The 23238-nt window shown below is 52.2% G+C and overlaps 2 protein-coding genes across 2 annotated transcripts; one reads left to right on the top strand and one right to left on the bottom strand.

The window, feature by feature from the left end:
• Positions 1 to 8153: 8153 nt before the first annotated feature.
• LOC308640153 (cip1-interacting zinc finger protein-like) lies at positions 8154 to 22872 on the bottom strand. Its single transcript, XM_081312164.1, is given in 15 exon segments — positions 8154 to 8351; positions 10690 to 10854; positions 11205 to 11326; positions 11547 to 11616; positions 13082 to 13234; positions 13418 to 13531; positions 14015 to 14102; positions 16206 to 16243; positions 16245 to 16331; positions 17141 to 17335; positions 17981 to 18102; positions 18300 to 18814; positions 19396 to 19504; positions 19683 to 19761; positions 21906 to 22872. Coding segments are annotated over 15 exon segments (2154 nt in total). The 5' UTR covers positions 22191 to 22872; the 3' UTR covers positions 8154 to 8339.
• Positions 8871 to 9580, top strand: LOC308640157 (bublin coiled-coil protein-like; the record flags this gene model as incomplete). The annotated part of the gene is made up of 2 exons (XM_081312166.1): positions 8871 to 8877; positions 9101 to 9580. 2 exons carry the CDS (start codon positions 8871 to 8873, stop codon positions 9277 to 9279), a joined length of 186 nt encoding a protein of 61 aa, XP_081168292.1. The 3' UTR covers positions 9280 to 9580.
• Positions 22873 to 23238: the final 366 nt, after the last annotated feature.

The following is a 23238-nucleotide window of genomic DNA, read 5'->3' as shown; positions in this document are numbered from 1 at the left end:
GTAGATAATACCTTCAGTTCTTCTTTCCTATGCCCTCTACCACTGGTCTCTCCTCTTCTGAAACTAAGCTTGGAGGTTTTTCATCTGCAAGATGATACTCTTCACATCCTGTCCTTGGCATAATGAAATGATGGATACAACACTTAACCTGTGACACTTTGTGACTTTGTCCCAAAAGTAGACAGAAGTGGAAAGAAATAATAAGTTATACCCGTTAAGGCACACTAACATATGTGATCTAAATGTTATTCTAGGTAGGACCTGACACAATTTAGTAAGAAGTCAGCTTCTTATTGATCATTGTAGCCAATGGTATGTAGCATTTGAAATTTTCGAGATTTCTTTTGTGATTTTTCACAATGATGTAGAAGAAAAGATACTTGTGAGAAAAGGATGAAAGAAATGTCTCAAATACAGGGAAATATGCAATACTAGAATACAGGCATTCATGGGATTTGATGTCTAAGGAGATTCACTTGAAATTACCGTCATTTTATATAAGACATTCAATTTCTCAAGAAAACTCTCTAAATGTGAGACTAGTAATTCTGTCATAATGCAATTTTGATGAAGATATTCTAGTTGGTAGCTATTATATACAATGTATACACACTTATTTTATTCCAATTATTCTCTTAAACCCCTTCCTCTTTTATATTAGGAATTGGTTTTTATTCCAACCAAATGATCTTGTTGAAGCTTGCAATTATTCATATAAATATTCATATTCACTCCTGATTTCAGAAGTGAGTTCTGCCCAGATTTGGAAGAATTATAACACCTCATTCACAGTGTAGAACAGTGATGAGCTGGGGCAGTAGAATCATTCCTGGGCACAGATTTACGGAGAATCTTCTCTGGTTTATAAGTCCTGAACAGAAAGTCCAGGAGCAACTGGCCATGGTCCTAGGTCTTGTTTTTGTTTGATTTTCAGAGAGCCAGCATTTATGAATGAAAGCAATTAGGCAGAGACAAGGGGAAAATAAAAAGGAAAAGAGAATTTTACCAAAGTTTTAGCACATGGATTTCAACCATCCCTAAGATTAAATTCACCCATGGCTTCCAATAATATATTGAGGTAAGCCAGTGGATTAGTATTTTTTTAAGTATAAGATTAAATTTAGTTTGAATTTTATTGTGAGAAGCTATAGGGGTCCTAACACAAACTTGTTATTTTCTTCTTTCATAGAATAACAGTTTCCATACAAAAAGAACATCATAAATAGATAATGTATTCTCATCAGTTTATCTCTATGGGGCTCAACATGTTCATGGGAAGAGTAAAAGTTCTGATCTGACAAATATCTCTCTAGACTATTTAACAGAATACAATCAAATTGCATGAAATGGTCTTTTTGAAATTTAAATGAAAATTCTAATACATCTTATCTTTACAACAACATAAAATAATGTTTTGGTGATTTTATCTGAACAAGCAAATTATAGAAGCAAAGTGATATTTTAAGATAAATGCATTTTAATGAAGTAATTATTCATACAGGTTAATACTGAAAAATAAATCTGGCTGTAATTAACCAGTATGAAAATCTAAAAAAAGAAAAAGACAACTTCACTTTCTTTTATGTTACTAGTAGTTGCTGTCTAATTTAAGCATAAAGTTCATTGTATTAGATGCTTTGTACAATATCTACAGAGTTCGGTAGCAATGTCATGACATAGAATTCTGTATCTAAATATTTATAATGTGTATAATTAAATCCCACTTAAAATTTTATTTAAATAAATATGAATGTGATAATGTTTTTATTTTTCTTTCCTCCTGTATGTTAATAAACAATTTAATATTTGGTTTTAGCTGACAGAAAGCAAGTATATCTAATGAAAGAAAGACCCTCACTCTCCTTGAATGGCTTTTATTTTTTGTGGAGCAGTCAAGTTTTTCCTAAGAAAAACATTCATAGTTCTATAAGGATTTATTTCTGATTTTAAATGTCAATATCTATTTTTACCCAGTTGAATTTAAATTGATTTTCTTTCTTTAGATAACTTCATTAAGCACATTTTTTGATATAACATCTTTTCCCCTGATTTAAAGTATTATATCAGGATTCTGTGAAGACAATTACAGTTTCACCTTTTTATTCAAAAATTAAACTAAATGTCCTGTGATTCCATTGACTCAGAAAATAATATGTAAAAAGTTATCACATACTACACTAAGTATCCTTACTCTATCTTATTCTTTTGAAAAACTTTAACAAGATCCATACCACCTAAAATTATGTGTCATCTTGAAGAGCTTTCAGTTAACATTGTATGCATTTTATATTTCTCTTAAATTGTTCATAAATATCTTTATTTTAAAGAAGTCTTATATCTTAAAAAATTAAATAAGTACTGAGAATTTCTATAAACTCTGTACCCATATTCTTCTATTAATAAACATCTTTAATTTGTATTACACACTTATTAGCCATTACTGACATTGCTGCAATATCAATTAATACTGATATATTTTTGTTAAAGTCCATAAGATGCTGTTTTATATTTTATCTTTTAACCTATTAAAAGACAGATCTAACTTGTTTCTAGTTTTTGGTGATTACAAATAAAACTGCTATCAGCAATTACACTCAAGTTTTCGTGTAAATAAGTTTTTTAATCAGTTTGGTGAATACCTAGAAGCGTTATTTCTGAATTTCATGTTAAAACTATATTTAAATTTGTAAGAAAATTATAAACTATCTTTATCATGGCTGTACTAGTATGAATTCCTATGAACAATAAATAAGTTTGTTCTTCTGTTTAAAATTCCTATTCTTTCACTAGTAAATATCAATTTTTAATAAAATCAGCTATTTTATAATAAAGCAAGAGTGCATCATGTGGGATTTATCAAAAAAGTCTAAATTGAATATTTATTTTTTAAACTCAGCTTATGTAGCACCTAGTAAAGTATTGAGTGTTATAAAATAAATATCTGTACAGTGATTCTCACGCTCACTGACATTTCAATGCTAGAAGACAGTGTCCTACACTACCACGGGCCTGTCCCCTTTCTCCCTTATCTTTCCTTCCTTCTTTCCCTCTTATCTTTCTGCCTTTTAAATAAATTGAGGATTTGAGATCCAGATTATCCTGGATTATCCAGCTGGACCCTAAATGTCCTCTCAAGTGTCCTTCCTGAGACAGGCAGAGGGAGATGAGACCCAGAGGAGGCCCCCTGTGAAGAGGGAACAGAGATTGGGGGGCGTGGGCACAAGGCCAGAGGCTAGAGGAGGCTGGCACAACCCATGGAGCCTCCGGGAAGCCAGAGCCAGGCTCTGCCAACACCTTGATTCCAACTCAGTGATCTTCTGATTTCCGACTGCTGGCCTTTGGAATGTGTGGTTTCAAGCCAACAAGTGTGGGCTTTGCTTTGTTTGCAGTGCTTGGGATTGAACGCAGGGCCTGACACGTGCGAGGCAAGCACTCCACCACTGAGCCACATCCCTAGCCCTTTTTTAAATTTTTTTTCATTTTTCCTTTTTTTTAAATTTTGAGACAGGGTCTCATGAAGTTGCCAGGCTGGCCTTGAACTTGCCATCCTCCTGCCTCAGCCTCCCAAGTAGCCAGGATTGTAGCTACTCAGACATGCACCACCGGACCCAGCTGAGTGTGTGGTTCTAAGCCAACAAGTATGTGGAAATATGTTGTAGTAATTTGATAATTTGGGAAATTCTTGGCCTATCCAGATTGCAGAAGATGGCAACATTAGGAAATTCACAGTTAGGAAAGCGGGTTCTTGAGGGAAAGCCAAAGTCAGGGGACCTATGGAGGTGCGGAAGAGGTGGGCCGAGACAGGGGCTGCAGGAAGCAGGCGAAGTTGCCTGAATCTAGAAAACTCAGCATCATAGGAGGAGGTATCATGGAACAGGTGACCCAGCAGGGTCAGGAGGAGGTGGCTCAGGACAGGAGGGAGACCCAGGGATGTAAATAGAAACCAGGGAGCCACAAGCCTCTTCAGTCCCGGCAGACCCACACTGAGCTCCTCGGGAGAGGCACTTGGGGCTGCAGTGACCCTGGGGGAGGCCAGTACCCAACCAAGGCCTGAAGGACTCTGGACTCAGAGGGAGGCCCCCAGGCCTGTGACCTGTGACCTCTAGCCTACCTGCCATCAAAGGCAGGGGGTCCCATTCCTGAGAGGTAACTGAGAGTCATGGGAAGGGAGCAGGGGGTGGTCTTCCCTCCAGCCCAAGGTCTGGGCCACCAAGTCCTGTCGATAGAGATGCACACTTCCTTCCAGACCTCTGACCCAACCTTCTGAGAATCAGGCTCCAGAGGGACGGCCGCACCCAACAGCTTGGCACCCCACACTGCATGCTCCCCACCCTCCCTGCCCTCACCCCATCGGCCCCGGTGGGCTTCTCATCCTTAGGTGGACAGGTGTCCCTGGGGCCCCCACCCTGGTCCTCACTGCCCAGCACAGCCTTGCTTTCCCCCCCGCCCCAGAGTGGAGGCTCAGCCACCGACATTGCCCCCGTCTGAAATAGAACCTTGGGGCCAAGGAACAGCCTGAGCTGGGGCTTCTGACCTTTCTCCACCTCTGGGATAAGGAGCGGGCAGAAGGGCTGCCATCCCCTTGGGGTACCTAAGGGGACTCCAGGCAGAAGCCCAAGTGCCACGATTCTGCAGCCAGGGACACCATCTTGGATACCTGGTCTTCCAACCCTCTGGCATCTATGACCTTGTTCCCTTGTTGTCCTGGTCTGGCATGAGCTCCCAGGGCACAGGGGAGAACCAGCCCTGTACTCTCACCCAAGCCACCTTGCATGGTGCCCAGCAGAGGCCCAGCCAAGGGCCCAGAGAGCAGCAAGTCAGAGGGCTATCCAGAAGTGACTGTGATGGATGTGCCACGAGCCATCTGTGGGCTGTGTGTGAGAGTTATGCACACTGGAGTGATATGAGGGGACAGGTCTGGCGTTGCTCGCTGATTGGGCTGTGCCACGTAAGTGTGCCTTTCCTCTCACTCCGCCTGTGATCCCGCACAGCACCTGAGATGGGTGTGACTTGCCATGATGGCAACCAATCTGCTGACCACAAGACATCACCGAGCAAGACTCCACCTGCCTTATTTGGTGAAGAACATTCCATCAAAGCTCCTTTGTGTGTCCCCACTATAAAAATAAAGAGATTCTGAGTTCACACTCTCTTCCCAGCGCTGTCCAGCGTGGAAACTGACCCTTAAGGTCGCAGGGCAGTCCCACCCTCAATCGGAGAAACTCATGTCGTGTGTTACATGATTTCTTCACCGTTTTTAGTTTAGTGCTGAGCCGGCCCCTTTGATCCCAGCTCATCTCCCAGCACAGGCAGCTGGCAAGAAATGAGCCCTTTTCCTGGGCTACCTGGCAGGGCTTCAGGCAGGAGAGGGGCAGAGTTGAGAGGAACAGATGTCTTGTCCAGTACCAGGGCCATGCCAGGCAGAGGTCCCCTGACCAGGCTGCAGGAAAGCCCAGCAGCCACCTACCATCCCCGCAGAATGGAAGGCCCTCTGCTGACCTTGCTCGGAGCTGTGGCCTCCAGTCCCCTGTGCCCCTGGTTCCTGTAGGCCCTTTTACCTGCACAGACATCCAGGCTGTAGAGCAAAAGGCAGGAGCACCCCTCTAGGGGGCAGCCTGGGCCAAGTACCTGAGGACCAGCACCAGCGGGGGAGGTCCAGCTCTCGAGCAGCAGGGCCTGCTGCCCTGTCCAATGGGCTCCAGGGCCTCCCTGGAGGGGGGAAGTCCAGTGTGCATATTGAAGGTTTAGGAGGGGCTACCTTTCAGAGTCCCCATAGGTGGGGTCCCCATCCAGTGGAAGGGGCAGGAACCCAGAGGTCCTAGAGTGAGCCCAGGGGTGAGAGATGAGCAGGGGACTAGAAAGCCACTTCTGGAAATGGAAGACTGCAGCCAGATCCCTGGGGGGCAAGCACCTTACATGGAACAGTCATGCCCATCCTGGGCTGTCTGGGAGCAGGGTGTCACTGGACCTGCAGTGACCAAAGAGGGCCCCTCCATGGACACCAGGAGTTCCCGGGGCCATGATTAGGCCTCCTAGGGCCTCTTGCCTAGAGGCTCCTCAGGCATGGCCCTGCCTCTGGGAAGCCTGCTTCGTCCTGTACTGCCCTTCAGACAGGTCAGAGGGTCTACCTCTGCCCCAGTCACTTCCAGGGCTGAACACTGTCCATGAGCTCCTAGAAACCAGACCAGGGGGTCAGACTGGATTCCTGAGATGCAAGAAGCACCAGGAAACATCTCACTGCCTTCAGGGGTGGATTAGACCTGGGTGGGGCCCTGGGAACAACTAGAGTTCTGGCTTCTGGCCATAGAAAACTCTGGTGTGGACAGTGTTCAAGCTCCTGCTGTTTCTAAGCAGGCCCAGAGAAGGACTTGGGAGGCCCAGGCCTGGCCTTTCCCAGAAGGGTCTTGGCCCCAAAGCTTTTGTATGGCTAGTTGAGGGCCCACCAGGGATGTCTGTGTTTCCTGGAGAGAGACTGGGGGGAGATGGTGGGGGTGGCCCTGCGGGAGCGGCTCAGGGGTCACAGTGGAAACCAGCAGTGGGGCCCAAGGGAGATGGACCAGGGCCTGGCACTCTGTGGGCACCGTGCCACCCACGTAGCACAGACCACTCCCAAAGCCACAGGGCCCAGTAACTGCCCCCAGCTCTGAGCCATGTGAGCCCTTGAGTCCCCTACTTGGCCAGGGGAATGGGGCCCAGTGGGAAGGGAGTGGGTGGTACCTGGAGCCTCCCGTGTTGTGTCCACCCTGGAGCCTTGGAGTCAGTCCTAACCTGAACAGGAGGTCTACACTGTGGGCCTCACTCCATCCCCCAGTGCTGAGCCTCAGAGCCAGCGTGAGGGGAGGTGCCTGTTAATCTGACCCCTTCCCACAGCCCTGCTGGACTCTGACGAGGGTCCCACCCAGACTTTGGGAGCCTTCCTACCTGGTAGGACGCGTTGAATCTCAAATCCCTCAACCGGCCTCTTCACTCCATCCCCGCCTGCATTGAGATGGGTCAGGAGTAAAGAAAAAATTGAATGGAAAATGCTTAGCGCTTTCCAGAAGGCAGGTATTCATTCAGTAAGTGGTTAGTATGGTCGTTTTCTTTAGTAAGGATTGGTGTATTAACAGGATTTTGTAAATGTGGGGTAAGGATGGATTATGCTTTTTGTTTCTGTTAACAGCTTTATTGAGCTATAATTCACATACTGTACAGTTTTAGGATTTTAGTATATTCACATAGTTGTGCATTGATCACAATAGCTTAGAACATTTTAATCACCTAGGGTCTTCTTTTAACAAAGGTACAAGGCCTTTCACTTAGGGGACAAGCATTGGGCTACTAGGCTTGCACTGTTGACCAAACAGTGTGGTTACTGCTGGTAGCCCTGTTGGGGGCATCAGGAAGGGCCTCCCAGAGATTACATTTAAGTGAATGTTGGCAGATTCACAGGACAGTGGGGAGAAGCCAAGTCCTGAAAGACTTCTAAGTACCCTTGATACAGATAGCTGGCCTGGAGTGGTGTGGAGACACCCACCTCCCCCATTCCTTTTTCCAGTTTGTCTCTGACACAGTGCAAAATATTTATGGTAATGACTGCCTGTGGCCAGACCCTATCTGAGCTTTTTTTGTGTGTGCTCTGCAGGGGGAGTCAGACCCAGGACCTCATGCATGCTATACAAGCACTCTTGTGGCTGAGCTCTTGATACATTTGAAAACTTGTTTCTTAGCCCCTTTTCCAGAAGGGAACTGTAGTGACTGCAGTAACCCAGAGAGCTGGAACTCAGACCCAAGGGCCCTGATCCCCAAGTCAGAGCTTCAGTGGTCACCAACCAGCTGTACGACCCTTGGCTGGTTCCTTTCTTCTGAGGCTTCCGTTTCCCCATCTGTACCATGAGTGGAATGGACTTTAAGATCAGCAGATTCCCAGGACTCTTTGTCTCTGAGGGGTGCCCATTTGCAAGAATTCAGGCACATTTGCACCCCCAGTCCAGACCTCCTGGGCCCTGGCCTTTTCCATCACCACCAGCCGCTTCTCCTCTGGTCCCAGACTGGCAGCTGAGTGCATCTGAGTCATGGGCTGGCTCAGAACTGGGTCCCGCAGTGGGCACAGGCCCAGACCTTGGGTCCTTAGGGACACTGTGTTGCAGAGAGGCCAGTCAAGAGTGGCAGTAGAGGAGTGAGTGCCAGGTTCTAGTGGAGACTAGGGAAGACATCTGGGAGGCTGCATTTTGAGCTGGTCCTTGAAGGGTTGTTGAGGCTGAAGCATTGTAGGTGACAGAGACAGTTGAGCAAAGGCAGAGGTGGGATCAGAGCTTCTTCCACTCACTCACTCATTCATTCAACGAATGCCCACTTTGTCAGTGAGGGCACTGGGAAGACAACAGCAAACACAAGACCAGTCACCTCTCAAGGAGCTTTATTTGAGTGGGCGATACCCACCACACAAAATAATCACAGCAGTCAGTCCTGAGGGGAGGCCATGGAAGTGAGCAGAGGCAGGCTGGGGGATCAGGACAGAGGACTGATCTGGTCTGGGACACTGGGAAGAGTCCCTGTGGTGTCATCCATACTGAGTCTTCAAGGGTGAGTGGGACTCATCAGGGAGAAGAGGAAAGGAAGACAGGAGGAACCCACACACCCCAGACAGAGGCACAGCACATTCAAAGGGCTTGAGGTGAGAGGATAGGAGAAGACTTGGGAGATGGGGCTAGAGAGAGGAGCAGGGGCTGGGCCCCATTCCAGAGCCTGGGAGAGTCCACTGGGTGCTTTGTCCTGAAGGCAGAGGGAGACAGGGAAGGGCTAGAGAATAGGGCCTGCCTGGGACAGAGGCGTTGTTTGCTCTAATCAGGAATGTGGGCTCTAGGCAGCTGCTGAAGGAAGGGTAAAGGATGCTTGGTACCGGGCAGGAGCTCCCAGGCAGGACACGGGCTGACTGCCCTGCGACCACCCTAACCCTAGAAAGAAAGTTGTTGCGCTAAGGTTTTATCTCTTCAAAGCCTCTTTCGGGCTGTCTACCCATTTCCAGATAGTGACACTGAGGCTCAGAAGTAGGGACTTGCCCCAAGCCCTTTTGGAGTCAGCTGGGGGACAGTGGGGTGTGAGTGCTGAGGAAACACAGGAACTTGGCTGTTTTCCCCCTTCTTCCCAGAGTATGCGGCCATCAACTCCATGTTGGACCAGATCAACTCCTGTCTAGACCACCTGGAGGAGAAGAATGACCACCTCCATGCCCGCCTTCAGGAGCTGCTGGAGTCCAACCGGCAGACGCGCCTTGAGTTCCAGCAGCAGCTCGGGTAGACCCCTGGAGATGCCAGCCTCTAGGCTGCACGCGCCCCGCCAGGCCCCAGCCCTGCCTCTCTGGGCCAGACCAGCCGAGCACTCACCACCTGGCTTAGACACCTTCTCACGGTCTGGCCTTTGGGTCTCCTGGTGGGTCTGTCACCGGGCCAGCCCCCACTGCCCAGCATCCTTCCTGGGGCCAAGTGGGGACCTGCAACCCCACCACTTGCCTGCCTGCCCAGCTCCTGAGTCCTCCACTCCTCCCAGGACCAAGGGTCCACATTAAACGGGTCCCCCATACCACTGTGCCCCTCTTCTCTGTGTGCTGGGATGAGGACTCCAGTGGCCACTGGAGGGGAGTGGGGTGGTCAAGGCATCTGGGCGCATCTGCCAGGGGTGGGGTTTGTGGCCATCTTGGACTGGAGGGCGCAGTGAGGTTGGGGCCTCCTCCCTACTTGGTGTGTCCCTCCCTGGCCAGCAGCTGCTTCCCAGCCTGGCTGACATGCAGTGGTGGCCCAGTGGTCCAATGGTGCTGGACATGCCCTATGGCCCTGTGGCATGCACTCAGTCTCCCAGGGTACCGGGGCCTTTAACAAGACAGCTGGGACCAAGACAGGCTGCGTGACCTTGGCATTGTCCTGCTCCTGGCCTGAGTCTCCCCAGCCGGCCACTAGCAGGCTGGACTGGTTGCCTGTCTCTAAGGGTCTTCTTAAGAGAGAAGACAACAGAACTCAGGAGCCGGTGTGGTGTGGGTCCCCTCTTGATGGTCCTGCTAGTGCTGCCTGGCTGGAGGCCGCAGCCCTGCTGAGGAACCAGGAACTCAGAGCCACAGTGCCTGAGGGGCAAGGACCCCCACACCTGCACCTCAGCTCCCACAAGGTCCAGCTAGAGAGGCCAGCATGGGCATCAAGCTCACACCTGGTCAAATCCTGGCCACTTGCCAGCTCTGTGACCTTTGGCAAGTCACTTGACCTTGCTAGGCCTCAGTTTCTTCATCTGTAATTTGGAAGTAGCCACAAGACCACCTTCTAGGGTGACAGTGAAGTTTATCCTAACCCTGATAACATTATTAAGAGGGAGACAGGCTTAGAGGGGTCAATGCCTTGTGAGTCCCTGGTTTTCAGGGAGCCTGTCATTGGTCTCCCCGTTCTGCCCCGACATGGTCGCCAGAGAGGCTGGGCCCTGGTTAACGGCCTAGCCGGGGTGCCCCCTTCCCCTGGTCACCAGACAGAAGTGCTGGTGGGAACTGCATCACCAAAATGACCTTCTTTTATTAGATTTTGAGTAAAAACACCAACCACGTCAAAGTTATTCATATACACTCCTAGAAAGCATTAGTAGATAGGGACCCAGAAGGGTCTAGGCTCAGGTTTTGAGGCGAGTTGAGCGTCGGGGAGGGGGTGGAGGGTTGGGAGGTTGAGCTGTCACCTTGCTGGTGGTTTTGGCCACGTCCTGGGTTCTGGGCTGGCTGGGTGGGCGGCCGCTACTGCCATGGGAGGTGAACAGTGCAGTCAAAGCATTCCTGGCATTGATGGTGCACCGACGGCTCACGGGCCGGGAGGTGGGGCTGGGGTTCTTGGCTGCTTTGTATTTCTGGATACAGAGGATGCCAAAGAAGTCAGGGCTCCCTGCCTATCTGGGGTGCTCCCAGCCAGCAATTCCTTCCCCAGCCCCAGGCAAGACAGCATCACTGCTGTGTGACCCTATGTAATACTGTCAGCCTCTCTGGGCCAGGGCTCTGAAGTTAATAGCCTGGCCCTCAGCAGCCCCCAGAACCATAATAGAAAGAGCCCAGCCCCATACCAGCTTGGATTTCCTTCTAGTTGTGGGAGTGTGCCTGGGGCTGAGGCTAAACATAAGAGAAGTGGCCACTGACCATCCCCATCAGCTTGGTCAGAGGCTGGGGCCCTGGGCAGGGCAGGGTGGGAGGATGTTCAGCTCACCTGCAGGTTCTCAAAGTGGGCCAAGGACTTGCAGTGGGAGAGCTGTGCGCCCGAGTTGCTGTGGTAGAACTTGTGGCAGATGCAGCACACGTAGCCCATCACAGGCACCAGGAAGTCCATGCCTGAGGGACAGACAGCAGGGTCCACACACGTCCCTGGAACCAGCCAGGTGTCCGCCCTCCCTAGGGGCCCATTTGCTCCCCACCTTCTAGGCAGGAGTAGAAAAGCCAAGAAAAAACGGGGCATAGGCTGTCTGGCCAGAGCGTCTGGGCTGGCATCTGGGGGTGCCTGGAGGCCGAGCCCCAGCAGCCCCCGCGTGCAGGCCCAGGACCGGGCTCTTACCATATGCAGTGTTGGGGTTGTAGGTCTCCGAGCCCTTCCACTCCTCTATGGATATATCTCTGGACCTCACCTGGAGACATGCAAGCGTGTACCTTGAATTTGACTCCCTGAGACCCCTCCCAGACAGGTCAGTAGCCTGGAGCCCACCCATGTCCTCAAATACAACATCCCCTGGACTTCCAGGCTGTTGTGGGTGGCATCTGCTGGGCCTTCATGTGCTCCTCTTGCTCCCAGAGGCCCTTCTGGTTTGTGTTTTCTAGCCTCCACTCAGTCGGTCCCCTCCTCCAGGCAGTCCCCCTGCTCCTGTTTTGGCGTAATCCACACCAAGTCTGCTCAACACAACGTGTCACTTCACTGCAACCCCATGACAGCCCTCTACAGTTGCACCCATTTCACATTAGAGGACACTGAGGCCCTGGAGACATACACTTGCTGGTTTGTGGAGGGGTGGGGTGGCGAACCCCGGGAGCTCAAGTCAGAGTCCAAACTCACCTGTGAGCCCCGCCAGCTTCCCGAGTTCCTGTCCAAAACCACAGTGACCTCGGTCCTGAGGTGGGTTTCGGATGGGGTTCAAGGACCTGCATCTCACCTACTAGACCTGAGCCCCTCTCATAAGAGGCCATTGTCTCTGGCCCCGTGGGTCCCTGTGTCTGCAGCGCCCGCCCACTCACCAGGCAAAGAGTGCCAGGAGTGACAACCAACCCCTCTGCTGTGCCTTTCCGGGGACCACCCTGGACTGTAAGGGGGGCAACCAGGCAAGGACCAGGCCGTGGTCCTCACCTGTCCCTGTGTCCAGCACCAGAGCCCAGCTCAGAAGAGGGGACCGGAAACATCTGTTAAACTGGGACGAATCCAATTCTTTGCAAGATTCTGCAATGAATCTGATTCTCCTGGGAGGCAGCAGAACTGGGTCAGCAAAGGCTGGGGCTGCAGAGACCCGCTTCATGTCATCCAATAAGATGAAATGCCAGGACAGAGCATGGTGCCTGCCCAGCGCGGCAAACAGGAAGTGCTCGAGAAATGTCAGCTGCTAACGTCATCACTGTCGCCTTACACTGAGTCCTGCCCACTACCTAGCTGCTGCCTCTGCCTTTCCCGACTCTGTCCCACCCTTTCCCTTCCTCCACACAGGCTAGAATCTCGGCCAGCCTCCCAGAGCCCTGCACGCTCCACCTGCCACTCAACAGTTAGCCTGATGCATATGGGCAGATACGGATAATAGGGTTCATAATAAATTGTGGCCAGGTATGGTGGAACAAGCCCATGATCCCAGAGACTTGGGAGGCTGAGGCAGGACGATCCCAAGTTCAAGGCCAGCCTGGGCAACTTAGTGAGACCCTGTCTCAAAATAAAAAGGGTTGGGAATGTAGGTCAGTGGTAAAGTGCTCCTGGATTCAAGCCCAGTATCTTCCCCTGCCACACATACAAAAAAACAACTTGACATTCATTAGTTTCTACAAATGCCAGCCCACTACCAGGCCCCCAGGGTTGGAGCGAGGACCCCCTAACTGACTCCCACAGCCCACCCTAAGCACCTGCTTGCAGAATTCCTCCTCAACCTCAATCTCTTCTTCTTCTTCTTCATCCTCATCCTCCTCTTCTTCATCACCCTCAAAACAACTCACGGCATCCACCGTGATGAAGTGGTCCTCGTCTTGGCCAGCAATCTCCTTCTCAAGCGTCTTCAGCTGCCCAGGGGAGTAGGTGAGGGGCTCAGGTCAGTTCTGGGCAGCCACAATGCCACACACCCCTCAGTGAATCCCTCTGGGACTGCTCTGGATTAGGCTAGGATAAACCTCAACCTGCTGTGTGGCCTTGGCCAAGGCTCTGTACCTCTCTGGGCCCATGTCCTCTGGGATGGGTGTGATTACCTCCTTGGCCTTGTCCTTGTGCCCCTGGGACTTCACATGCTCTACAAACTTGTGCGGAGTCTTAAAGTAGCGGTTGCAAATGGTGCAAAAGGGTCGCAAAGACTGTTTGGCGATCTGGGGAAAGAAGAGCAAGCCATGTGGGGTAGGCAGTGTCCCCACGTGCAAGCCCCTGACTAGTGACCAGGCAGTGCCCAGTACAGCTTCACCTATCATCCATAAAAATAAGACCTACCACATCTATAAAAAGCCAGCAAGGCTCTGCCCCTGCCCTGGAACACACAAAACCACATCTTTCCCCTGTGTGGTGAGCACTGAGATGGGATGGCAGGTGGCAATGGAGGAGGTCAGAGACAGGACACAAGGGAGCCGCCAGAGGACCCCTATGCCCATGGAGGAATGGCAGGGTAAGCTGGTGCCATGCCCACACTGGACAGATGGGGAACCTGGAGCCCAAAGAGGAAGCATGGTAAGCTTGTCAGAAGCCACGCTGACGGACAGACACATGGAGACAGACACTAACTCTCTGCTGGCATCCTGGCTCCCCTCCCCAGCCTCGCTGAGGAGAGGTGATGCCTTCGAGGCATGCAGCCCTTCTACCTTGTGGTCCTGCGTCCTGCGGTGCTGGATCAGGTCCCCCGTGTAGTAGACCTGGCAGGTGTTGCACCAGTGTCTCGGTGGAGGCTCTCTGGTGACAATCCAAACAAGCACAGTGTGACACTATGTTCTGATGGGAAAGACACCAGCTCTCCCAAGCACTCATGGATGTGATGCAACTCAGGGGCTGGGGTGTGGCTCAGTGGCAGGGTGTCCTTAGCCCTGCTTCAAACCCAAGGGAAGAGTGGGGAGGGCCAGGGCTAGGCCCTAGAGTCAATGGCTCGCACCACCAAAAAAAAAAAAAAAAAAAAACCCCACAAGTGTTCCAAGTTAGTGAAATTAAGGGCTCTACAAAATAAGCAGATTTACATCAGTTTTGGGGGATGTAAGAACCTAGCCCAACATCCACTGATGAAGTCATGTGAAGTCATGGTCAGACTGTGAGGCAGAGGGCTATTTAGAGGCACAAAAACTGTTCACTACCTCCTGCAGGATGATTCTACTTTCTACTTTTTAAGAGGTAAACACAGATAGGATCATGGGAGGAGGTGGGCCAAGAGACAATGTTTATCTCTGGGCGATGGGATTATGGGAGATTTTTATCTTCTTGTGTGTGCACGTGTCTCTGTGTGTGTGTTCTTGTATTTTCAAAATGTTAACTGAAGCCAGGTGCGATGGTCACGCCTGTGATGCCAGCAATTTGGGAGGCCGAGGCAGGAAGATCACAAGTGTGAGGCCAGCCTGGGAAACTTGGTGAGACCCTGTCCCAAAAATAAAAGGGGCTGGGGCTGGGCCTCAGTGGGAGGCCCCCTGGTTCAATCCCTGGTACCAAGAGAAAAAAGAAAACAGGGAGACGGCTCGGCTCCTGCGGACACAGGTGCTGCCTTTTGCCAGGTCACTGTGCAAAGAAGCTGGGGCAGTGGGTAGTCTGGCGCCTACAGGAGACGGAGCTTCTCTATAAAATAGTGTCCCCTGGATCCTCCTTCCGTAGCCTGTCCTGCATATGCAATTTTAATCTGACACGTTTCAGGTTACCGCAAGCTCCCCGCAGACCTTCCTATTAGTGGGAGGCCGCCGCTGGTCTAGCCCAGCCCCAGCTTGGATGTTTGGTGGTTCCCAGTTCCATTCTTTCACCATTACATTAACTGCAAAGAACACCTCTGTGAGCTCCCTTCTCCTGTGCTTGTCATTATTCACCTACAGATAAAACCACGGAAGAAAGTGCTTCTCAGGGAGAACCCGCTAACAGAGACATGAGCTGCCCGTGAAGGGACAGCCACCTAGCTTCTGGTCACATGAGGAATGAAAACAGGGGCCAATCAAGAGCCCTTCTTGTCCCTCGTTCCAGCCTGGGGAGGTTCGAGCTGCAACCTGGGTACACTCTACCACAGAACCCCTGACCTCTGACTGAAGGTCACTGTCTGGCCTGTAAAAGGGTCCCCCGGGGCCTCTCGGGTTTGTTTGAATTCTGAATGAGCAGTTAACATTTTGAAATGGGGTGGTGTCACACACCATCTTGGTTTCTAGATTCTCCTGAAAAACTAGGAGAACTTGAGCTGAGAGGCAGCTGTCCCGTAGACAGAGCCCATGTCCTGCAGTGGCCCAAGCCAAAAGTCCTGCTTCTCGGATGACACCTGCCAGCCCCTGCAGGTCTGTGATGGCTGCTGGGTCCTGACAGCTCCTGCAGCTTCCCCCAGCCCTTCTCACCCCAAGCACTAGTCCCAGAGCCAGGAGGGGGGATATTTCTGACCTCATGATGAGAGGGGGACACAGGAAACCCTCGTGTCAGGCCACAAGATGACCTCATCCTTACCACTGGATGCCCACAGTTGAGGTCACACAGGCCAGAGGGGCAGGGCTCTGTGCCACAACTCACCTCCCTTCTACATGGTTGGTCACACTGTTCCTGACTGGATGAAACCTTAAGAGATTGTCAAGAATTCCTGAACCCAACCCTCATGGGGCCATTTTTCAGGTGGGGAAAACTAAGGTCCAAGGTCATTGAGTTAAAGGAGCCTCTGGGGAAGGACAATGCTTAACCCAAAGGCAGATTTTGCAGAGGACAGATTTAGGGCTGGGCCTGTGAGACTGCCCACCCCCCAGCACTACCTCATTCAAGATGATTCTACTTTTTACTTTTTAAGAGGTAAACACAGATAGGCTCTTGGAAGGAGGTAGGCCTTCTCCCACTCACTCCTCTTCTCTCTCCAGGGCGTCCCGGGGCATGGGCAAGCAGGGACAGGAGACAGGCTTGGCTCATGTGCTGGATCTCCCCAAGCCGCTGCTGGTGCTGAGCCTCCGACAGGTGGTCCTGGAATTCCTGTAGCATGAAGGAGCCAGGCATGGGCATGGGGGGTGGGCCCCAGAACATGGGCAAGGGCAGGCCAAAGGGGACTGACTTCACGGCCAGCCTGCCATCTCAGTGAGGTCATTTCTTTTACAAAACAGCCCTGCGGGCCAGAGCAGGGACACTAAACTGAGCAGAGAACGAGTATACACACAAGCCAGGTTTACGCCCTAGAAGAAAGGGTCTCAAAGACAGAGAGCTCTCTGATTAACACAGGTGTCCGTGCTCTGCCCTGGGGAGGCACCGAGTAAGAAGTGACAACAGCAAGAGTAGCAGCAACATAGGTATAAGCCTACTATTTTTTATGTTCATATTTTTTTGATACGGGGTCTACTGTGCCCAGAAAGGCCTTGAACTCCTGGTTTTCCGGCCTTGGCCTCCCGAGTTGCTTGGACAACAGGTGCATGCCATGATGTGCGGCCAAGGCTGCTATTATTGATGCCACACTCACTTGTCCAGGATTCAGGACTTCAATGACAAGTCACTGAATCCCCAGAAGCCCCAGCAAGGTGGGCCCTGTATGTTTCCTCGTCTGCTGCCAGAGGAACCAGGAGCAGGAGTGGAGCTTGCGTGCTGAGGTCCTCCCAGCTGTGCAGGGCTGATTGGAACCCGGTCTGCCTGACTACAATCCCACCCTCCTGGCTGGTCAGCAAATTCGGACCAATGGAGGCCCAGCTGCCCGGGGCAGGGCTGGTGAGCCCAGTGCTCACCCTGCGGCAGCGGTGGAGAGGGCAGTCTGTGCAAGCCATGGAGACCCTTCCCACGGGCCCGGCTCTGAGCACCTGCTGGCTGGTGCAGCTGGCCTTGCAGATGTTGCAGAAGAACTGGAGAGCCTGCCTGGAGGGCGCGGGGGCCGCAGGGCTGGCGGAGGTGCAGTCACGGGGACGGGACACAGGCGTGAGGGACACAGTGCTAAATGCCCGGCTGTTGCTGCTCTGTAGGATGGTGACCTTCAGGGAGCCCCCGGCACCCCACATCTACAGCAGGAGCAGGAGCAGAGCTTCCACTATCTGGGTGCCTAGGGCAAGCCGGCCCCAGGGCTAACCGCCTATGAGCATCGTCCCTAGAGTCTCAGACAGTGGGACTCTGGGCTGGCAGGTGAGGACGGGAGCTCACAAAGTTAGGATGTCCTGTGGCCAGGATTGGAGCCCGGGCCTGCCCAACTCCAAAGCCCACCCGCACCACCTGGTGCAGGACGGGTGGGGAAACTGAGACCTGAAAAGGGAAGGGGCCTGACCGCAGCTCCACTGTGAGCTGTGAGCCAAGCCCCACAGGGAAGCTACCACGTGGGTGACGATGTCCCCTATGAGAGGAGACTGAGGGCTCTAGTTTGGGGATGGGCTCACTGGAAGGGACTCTTGTCACCAAAAGCACCTAGAGGCCTTTGGAGCGGAGGCTGTGCAGGCAACTAGCAGTGGTGGCGGGGGTGGGGTGGGGTGTTCATGGCAGACAAACCCACCCCCCTCACACCCCACCCCCGTCTGCTGCCCGCGCAGCCAGGCAGGGCTGCCGTCCCTGCACATGCGGGACATGCACAGAGCCCCTGAGGTGGCCCAGGCAGGGGTGCCATTCCGCCATTGCCCTCTGGGGCTCTGGTGCTGCCACATTTCTACTCTACCCACCCCCAGCATCTCCCTGGCTCTTTTTTCACATTCTCCCACATCCAGGCCGCTGGCTGGCTCCTCCTGGCTCGCTCCCACGCTGACCTGGGTATCCACTGGCTCCGGAGAGGCCACTTCTGTGCCTGAAATGAAAGGTGTGCACCTTTTTTCAGGGTCCCTCTGCCTTCTCTGCCCACAGCCAGGACCTTGAAATCCTGGGTTCCAGGCCCAGCCATCAGGCTCTGGCAGCACCCATGGCAGCTGGACAGTGCCAGGGAAAAAAGAAGGGCCTGGGCAGAGCCGTGCCAGCACCAGCAGGGCTGGGAGCCACCTCACTCACCTCCCCCAGCCTCCACTGCGTCGGGCGCCTGTGCCTCCAGCACAATGGCATGAGCCGGAGCTGGCGTTGGCTCGGGCGTTGGCACATACCCCGGTGGCTGGGCCTGCGGCTGACCCTGGGTCTGCGCTGGCACCTGAGTGGAAGGCTGCTCCTGCGGCTGCTCTGACAGCTGCTTCAGGGCCTGTGCCTGCGTCTGTGTCTGGGCCTGCTTCTGCCGCTGCAGCTGCACCTGTTCTGGGGGCTGCGAACGGGCCTGTGGTTTCCCCTGATTCTGCTCCAGCCCTAAGTGCTCGGGGCAGGTCTGAGTTTGTGCCTGTTTGTGCAGTTTTGGCTGCACCTGGGTGTCCGCTGGCGGCATCTGTGGCTGAGTCTGTGGCTGTACTTGAGGCTGGAATCGTGGCTTCCCTCGGGCCTCCAGTGGCTCAGGCAGCAGCCCAGGGGTTTGCGTCTGCTTCAGTGCTGTCATCCGGGTCCGTGGCTGCCCTGGAGGCCCATTCTCTGTGGGCTCCTCTGAGCTTTGGATCAAAAGATCAAAGTCATGTCTTTCAAGAGGTTGCAGAGGTCTCCAGTAAGACCAAGACCCAATTCCAACTTTAGCTCTTCCACTTAAAAGTGAGGGCTTTGGACAGCTCCTTGGCTTATCTGGGCCTCAGTTTCCTTCTTTTGTTTTTTTCTTTTTGTGGTGCTGGGGATTGAACCGGGGCCTCATGCATGCTAGGCAAGCACCCTACCACTGAGCCACGTCCCCAGCCCTAGACCTCAGTTTCCCCTAAATAAATTGGAGAAGACTGTTCTCTTCCACAGCTTGCTCTCAAGCATCTAAACAGCCTTGTAAACACCTACTCTCTAAGGTCCCAGGGGCGCATGTTCACCTCTCCAACCTGCCACCACTCAGGCTTCCAGGTGGCTCAGCCTCAGTGAAACACCAGGGTCTGACCTGAAGCCTCCCCAGGGAGGAGCAGAAATAAGTCTCACCTCCCTCCAAACCACAGGCCAAAGCCCCTCCTTGCTCCAACTCCACTGAAGGGCGCACCCACTATCTTTGCAGGAATGAGCGCAGGGCACCTGGGCCCGGGGCACTGCCAACATCAGTTACCTCTTGGTCCTCTTGGCTGGTGGCTCCGAGGCCTCACAGGGCTTAGGCTCAGGTGCTCGAGTGTGTTTTTCGCTAGTGATGGCCTCTGGGCAGGGGCATAGCCCCTGGTCTGAAACAGAGGCGGGCAAGGAGAGAGAGATCAGGCAGAATTCGTGTGAGTTCCAGGTGGGCCCGGGCTCTCCCCTCCAAGAATCCCTGCCTCCCACATCTGCCTCCCTTACACTGACCTTGCTCCCACTGCCCCAACCCACGCCCCCTCTGAAGGGCCAGCAGCCTCCCTCCCTCACCTTCAGCTGTGTCCAGTTGGAACTCTCTGGCTTCCTCAGACCCCTCTGGGGGGTCTGACCTGTCTTCCTCAGGCATCGTCTGAGCAGAGGAATCCTGCTTCCTTTTAGAAACCATTTCTGACACCTACCACCCAGCTGTCCAAGAGCAGCCCCACAGGACCCTCTGGCCTCAGTGTCTCCTCTCTCCCTTGGCCCTCTCTGTGTGTCCACGCTGGCCCTGTCTCTGGTCAAGTACTGGGCCTCTTCCTGCCCCACACCTTTGCCTGAGCCTCAAAGGCATTTCTTAGAGGAAATCTTCCTGACTCCAGACTAGGTCCAGACCCCTCGTTCAGGCCACCAGGCCTTCAGCTTCCCTTCTGAGGCATTTTCCAATCGTAACTGGTTGGAGCATTATTTGCATTAAGTCTCTCCACCAGCCCCCGAGATCTGCAAGAGGTCAGGCCAGAGGCCACATGTGCACTACTCACCAAGGCCCAGTTGGTTCCTGGGCACCTGGGAAAGGCTCCCAGAACCTGCTGCAGCCTCTACATTCCTCCTGCTAAGTCCGCTATACAAGGCTGAGCAGGAAACACAACTGAACCCCACATCATTGCATCCCCAAAACTACCTATTCTGGGCCCCTCAGAAACTACCCAGCTCTTACCCTGCACAACAAGCTCCCCATCTGGGGCTCATGGGCCTGATCCTAGGCCTGTCTCACCCACCCCAGCTCTGAACCATAGTTTTCCCACAAGTGATTCAGAAGTAGAGTGTGGACCTAGCATGTGCCAGGCCTTGGACTCCATCCCCAGCACTGCAAAAAGCCAAATGAATACATGCTACTTTTATTTTAAGAGGGAACTGCCTACAAAATTTTAAACTGTCTAAATTAATTGCCATACATAGAAGAAAAAGAGAAGCTGGCGATACAGTTCAGTGGTAAAGCACTTGCCTAGTGTGCGTGAGGCCCTGGCTTCAATCCCCAGTACCAAATACCAAGAGGAAAAAGAAAGGTAAACACACCTGGGGTAGCACAATCTAAAGGTTCTTATTCACCCTTTCCCTGATAAACACACAAAGGCTGAGACTTGCACAAGGAACCACCTCCTCCCAAAGCATCCTGTCCCTGAGCTTCCTGGTGGTTCCTTGCCCACACACTGCTCCTGAGTGCAGTTTGGAGTTTTGGGTATTTTCTTGGTCCTGAGGTTGGAACCCAGGATTCTGCATGTGCCATGCAAGACCTTTACCAAGTAACTGACTTACATTCCCAGGCCTCACTCTTTTTTTTTTTTTTTTTAACTCAGGGCACTCAACCACTGAGCCACATCCCCAGCCCTATTTTGTATGTTATTTAGAGACAGGGTATCTTTGAGTTATTTAGGGCCTTGATAAATTGCTGAGGCTGGCTTTGAACTTGTGCTCCTCCTGAGCCACTGGGATTACAGGTGTGTGCCAATGAACCTGTTCCCAATTCACTTTTTACATTAATCACAGGTTGAAATGATAATATTTTTCATATGCTGAGATAAATAAAATATATCAGTAAAATTAATTTCTCTTGTTTTTGGTCTTTTTAATGTGGTTACCAGAAGACTTTAAATCACACATATAATATATTAAATATCATATTTTATTTCCACTAGGCAGTGCTGCTTAAAGAGAAATGTTAAGTAAATAAGTAAATATAATGCTGGTATAATACTGGTAAAATCATATTGGTGGGGCTGGGCTGTAGCTCAGTGGTGGAGGGCCTGCCTAGCACATGTGAGGCACTGGGTTTGATCCTGAGCACCACATATAAATAAATAAATAAAATAAAGGTATTGTGTTTATATATATAAAACATTGGGACCGGGCATGGTGGTACACGCTGTAATCCTAGGGACTCAGGAGGCTGAGGCAGGAGGATTCAGAGTTCAAAGCCAGCCTCAGCAACTCAGCAAAACCCTAAGCAACTTAGCGAGACCCTATCTCTAAACAAAATTCAAAAAAAGGGCTGGGGATGTGTCTCAGTGGTTAAGCGTCCCTGAGTTCAATCCCCAGAACCCAAAAGAAAAAAGAAAATCACATCAGAGACACAGGACTATTTGATTTGAAATCTGGGAAACACTAGGCGAGTGTGACCCCCTCCCCAGTTCACAGATGAAGACCCCCAGGCACAAAGAGGAATGTGGCCCACATGAAGGCCCGGGCAAGCCCTCCCAACCCCCACCCCAGACCTGCCCCATCCCAGCCACCACTCACCTTGCCATTGGTGAAGGAGGGGGCCCGGCTCTGTTTCTGGGGCATCCGCCCTGAGAGGTTGAGCTGGGAGGGATTAATGGGGACCCCAACAGGAGGGGGGCCCAGCAGGGACTGGCGGGTGGCCTGGGGGAAGAACTGCTGCAGATTTGGGGGTGCCAGCTGGGGCAGTGTCAGGCTAGGGGCTGTCAAAGTCGGGGTGGCCATGCTGTAGCCCCGGAGGTTGCCTGCAGGCAGGAAGAGAGAAGAGGGCTCACACCATGATTGGGTGGTAGAGGCGAGGGTCATGGGTCAGCTCCCAAAGCATTCTGGGAATATCAGATAATTCTCAGGAGACCCTTCCTTCCCCAGGGCAGCCAGAGGGAAGAGTAGAGCAGAAGGCTCATCCTACCTCAGACACTGTGGCAAAGGAGGCTTTAGGGCAGGTTTCCTTCTCTGCTGGGGGTTGAGGTTGCCCCCCCCCGACATGCCTCTGGGTCAGGGTCAGTGGCTTGAGCACCCCAGCAATCCTGCTCATTCTCAGGCATGCTTTAGGGCACCCCTTAGGTATAGGAGACCCAGCACAGGGCCCACAGGGAGAACCAGCAAGAGTCTGGTCCCTGAATAATGAGGCCCCTCTGCCCCACTAGCTGCCTTACATCAAAGGCCCACCAGAGCCAGGCACTGGGCCACACATGGTCCATCACCGTGTCTGTCACCTGACCTGTCAGGCATCAGGGCAGTCATTATGATCTTCCCCAACAGTAAAAGGGAGGAACAACTTGCACGATCTCTATGAGGGGCCCTGCCGTCCACCTGCTGGTTGGGCCAGGATTCTCCTGATCCTGGGGGTCCCCTGATTCCTCTTTCTCCTGTCCTACCCATGCCAGCCACCAGCAGGTCCCATCATCTCTATCCACACCTCCCCAATCTGCTTCTCCTCCCCATCACTGCCGCATCCAAGCTGCTTCATCCCTGGCCTAAATCTCAGCTTCTCCCCACACAAACCCTCCTACAGCTCCCTGCTGGTCAGGAATGAAGCCCTGGGTAAGGTCCAGCCCCGCCCAATCTCCTTCCTTGCTATTCTCCCCATATGTCCCTATGACATTCCAGTCACTTGTCCCTGTGCAGTCCTTCAGATATCCTGCCTCTGGGCCGGGTACATGCTATTCCCTCTGTAGAGGCTCCATCAACTCCACACACCCTGCAGCCCTACCTTCAGAAGTCTCTCTCCCAAAGGCCTTCCCAGATCCTCTGTGTTCCCACAGCCCCTGATCCAGGGCAGCTGCATAATTTTTTTGCCTGCTTCCTGCTGACCCTTATCTGACTCAGCTCAGCACCTCAGTGAAGGCACAGA

This window comes from Spermophilus citellus (assembly GCF_964194105.1).
Source record: "Spermophilus citellus genome assembly, contig: SCAFFOLD_149, whole genome shotgun sequence".
NCBI lineage: Eukaryota > Metazoa > Chordata > Mammalia > Rodentia > Sciuridae > Spermophilus > Spermophilus citellus.
The sequence above is the reverse complement of the archived record's forward strand: the minus strand, read 5'-3'. Positions and strand labels throughout refer to the sequence as shown.